Source organism: Neolamprologus brichardi, chromosome 19 (assembly GCF_056152115.1).
Source record: "Neolamprologus brichardi isolate AB-2024 chromosome 19, ASM5615211v1, whole genome shotgun sequence".
Lineage (NCBI taxonomy): Eukaryota > Metazoa > Chordata > Actinopteri > Cichliformes > Cichlidae > Neolamprologus > Neolamprologus brichardi.
The window spans coordinates 412,501-415,000 of NC_142122.1; the positions used below are offsets into that span (position 1 = coordinate 412,501).

At 52.3% G+C, this 2,500-nt stretch overlaps 1 protein-coding gene across 9 annotated transcripts in view; it reads right to left on the minus strand.

Annotated features, from left to right (window-relative positions):
- kiaa0586 (KIAA0586 ortholog) overlaps positions 1-2,500 on the minus strand; it is a 29,564-nt gene that overhangs the window by 7,646 nt on the left and 19,418 nt on the right. For 5 of the 9 annotated variants that reach the window (XR_015716954.1, XR_015716955.1, XM_035911966.2 and 2 more), the window contains exons 8-15: positions 2,009-2,138; positions 1,474-1,931; positions 1,321-1,393; positions 940-1,155; positions 640-847; positions 354-560; positions 152-252; positions 1-70 (exon numbers count right to left, since the gene is read on the minus strand). The exon at positions 1-70 is cut by the window's left edge and continues 68 nt beyond it. Coding sequence is in view for 7 of the 9 variants with exons in the window: in XM_035911966.2 (XP_035767859.2) it covers positions 1-70; positions 152-252; positions 354-560; positions 640-847; positions 940-1,155; positions 1,321-1,393; positions 1,474-1,931; positions 2,009-2,138 (1,463 nt within the window). In the remaining 2 variants the exon portion in view is untranslated. Of the gene's footprint in view, positions 71-151; positions 253-353; positions 561-639; positions 848-939; positions 1,249-1,320; positions 1,394-1,473; positions 1,932-2,008; positions 2,139-2,500 lie in introns of all 9 variants that reach the window. The other 4 variants (XM_035911965.2, XM_006800595.3, XM_035911967.2 and 1 more) reach the window with 4 other exon arrangements.

A 2,500-nucleotide genomic window follows, 5' to 3' on the forward strand; every position in this document is an offset into this window, starting at 1 on the left:
CTTCGATGATGTCAATCGTGTGTGATGGAGGACGGGGAGGGGGAGGAGCTTGTTCTGCCTCCAGGAGCTGCTGTGGACACACACACACCTGTCAGAGCTCACGCCTCCACCCTTGACTGACTGAAGTCCTTAGAGGCTCAAAGCTGCTCACCTGGTCAGGTGCTTCATCGCCCACAGAGGCTGTTGGAGGGGCAGCGAGCGCTGATGTCACTTCCTGAGGATGCTCACACCTGGAGTCCATCCGGGGTGGACCTGCATGGGGAGGGTTGTGTGTGTTATACTTGACCTTTGACCTGGAACTGTTGTTTATGTTTATTTTAACCTTTACAAAAACAGGTTACTATGTTACTGACCCAGTGGGATCGCTATGGCGACAGGGCAGCTGTTTGCAGGGGTCATGCTGAGGTCATCAAAGCGACCTGAGGTCAGGTGTGATGAGCTGAAAATGTGAGATCGTCCAGGTGAGGAGGAAGCAAAGGGAGGGGCTGAAATGATTGGTTGGGCCTGAGTGAGGGGCGGGGCCAGGCTGGTCTGAGTCTTGGAGGACTTCAGCTTCACACCTGAGACACAGAGCAGAACGTTTGACGACGCCCACAGGTCAACCTTTACCATCACACTTACTGATGTCGACTTTCTGACCTCGGACGCTCTCCACTAGTCGGGGGCGGGGCTTCCTTCCGAGTGGTGAGGCAGGTGAGCTGAGGCGAAGGTACGGACTCTTCTTCAGGGTCCGTCTCAGACCTTCATACGGCGCCCGGCCATACAGCCGGGTCAGGTACGATTCTCCGTCCACTTCCAACTGATGACGCTCAGCTGCTCCACCTGTGCCTCGGTTAGGCTCCACCCCCTGCGGGTGCATAAACACATAACCAATCAGTGATCGCTTGTTTGTTATTGATGAGAAACGAATCAATGGCTTCCAGAAGAATCCAGCCTCACCGCTCTGATTCCGGCTCTCTGCCCTCTGCTTCCTCTCCTCGCTGTCCTCACACTTCCTGTCCCTCTGAGCGCGCCCACTGGCCTCTCCTTCCCTGAGTGGGCGGAGCTATCAGCGTCCACAGCTGAGTGATGGTTGCTGATGTTCCTTGAGGACATCTCAGCCTGATGGCAAGGCAGAGAAGGGTCAGTCGCCGTTTTACTTCTTCTGCTCTTTCTCTGAGCACCGGGGGAGGAGAAGAGAAGTTCAAAGAAGAAGAAGCGTTTGTGCTGTCGTGCCAGCGAGAGAACAGATGGCGCCACATCGGAGTTCTAGAAGTGAAGTTTAGAAGAAGAAGAAGCAGACAAAGAGAAAGATGAAGGTGTTCCCGGCCTGCTGCTCACCTGGATGTCTCTGCTTAACCTGCTGATCCAGGCGTCCACTGTCTTCTTGACGCGCACCTCCTCGCTGTGGTCTCTGCCGGTCAGAGAAACCATCCTAAGTGTTTACACCTGTCCTGTGTTAGCACACCTGAAGTCAACACTACCATTAGCTACCTGTTAGCAGCTAGCGCCTCCAGCTGGCAGTGCAGCACCTCTCCGGTCCGCGCTCTGAGCAGAGCCTCCACGTTCTCCTCCAGAACTTTCTTCTGCTTTCGAACCTGACGGAGAACCTGACCCGCCTCCTCCAGCAGGGACGGGACCGCGGACCTCCTCTGGACCAGCACAGACTGGGACTGCTGGGACCACAGGTTATGTTCTTCATCAGTGGTTTTATTGGGCTGGGGTAGTCTGGACTGGTTTTGCTGGGACTGTAAACTGTTTTCATGGGATACGTTTTGTTGGAGGTGGGAAGATTGGGACCTCGAGCGATTTTCCTTTGAGGTGGTTTGCTGGGACTGGGTTTGCTGGGACTGGGACTGGGTTTGTTGGGACTGGGTTTGCTGGGACTGGGTTTGCTGGGATTGCTGGTGCTTCGGTGCAGGTCTGCTGGTTTTCAGAGGGTCTTCTGGCTGCTGGGGGACAGAGCGTGTGTCAGGCTTCAGTGTTACAGACTCTCGTTAACTCGAGCTGAGCTGAATCGTACACTGACCGTCAGCAGCATCTTCATCTCAGTCTTCAGACGCTTCATCTCCTGCAGCATGTCATTGGCTCTCCTCGCTGCCTCCCAGCTGTGATTGGCTAAAGACTGGAGCTGAGACCTTTCAGGCATGTGAGCGTGTCTGAAGTATTAAAAACATGCAAAGAGAACAGATTTAACTTCCTAGATCAGCCTGAGTAAATGACCAGTGTAACGCTATAATATTAATATCTGTTAGTTTTTGAGTGTCTTATCTGACTAAACACTCAACAACGCTGTCGCTACTCAAGAAGTGAAAGTAACAGCCCACCTGTGCCTCGGCGTTACACAATCTGACATCATCATCATCATTTATTTATATAGCACTTTAAAAACACACCTGGCAGACCAAAGTGCTGTACAATACAAATATGCACATGGCAATAAGATGTCAGTTACCCACAGAGTTAAAAGCCAGGAAATAAAAATAGGTTTTTAATAAAGACTTAAAAACGGGCACTGATG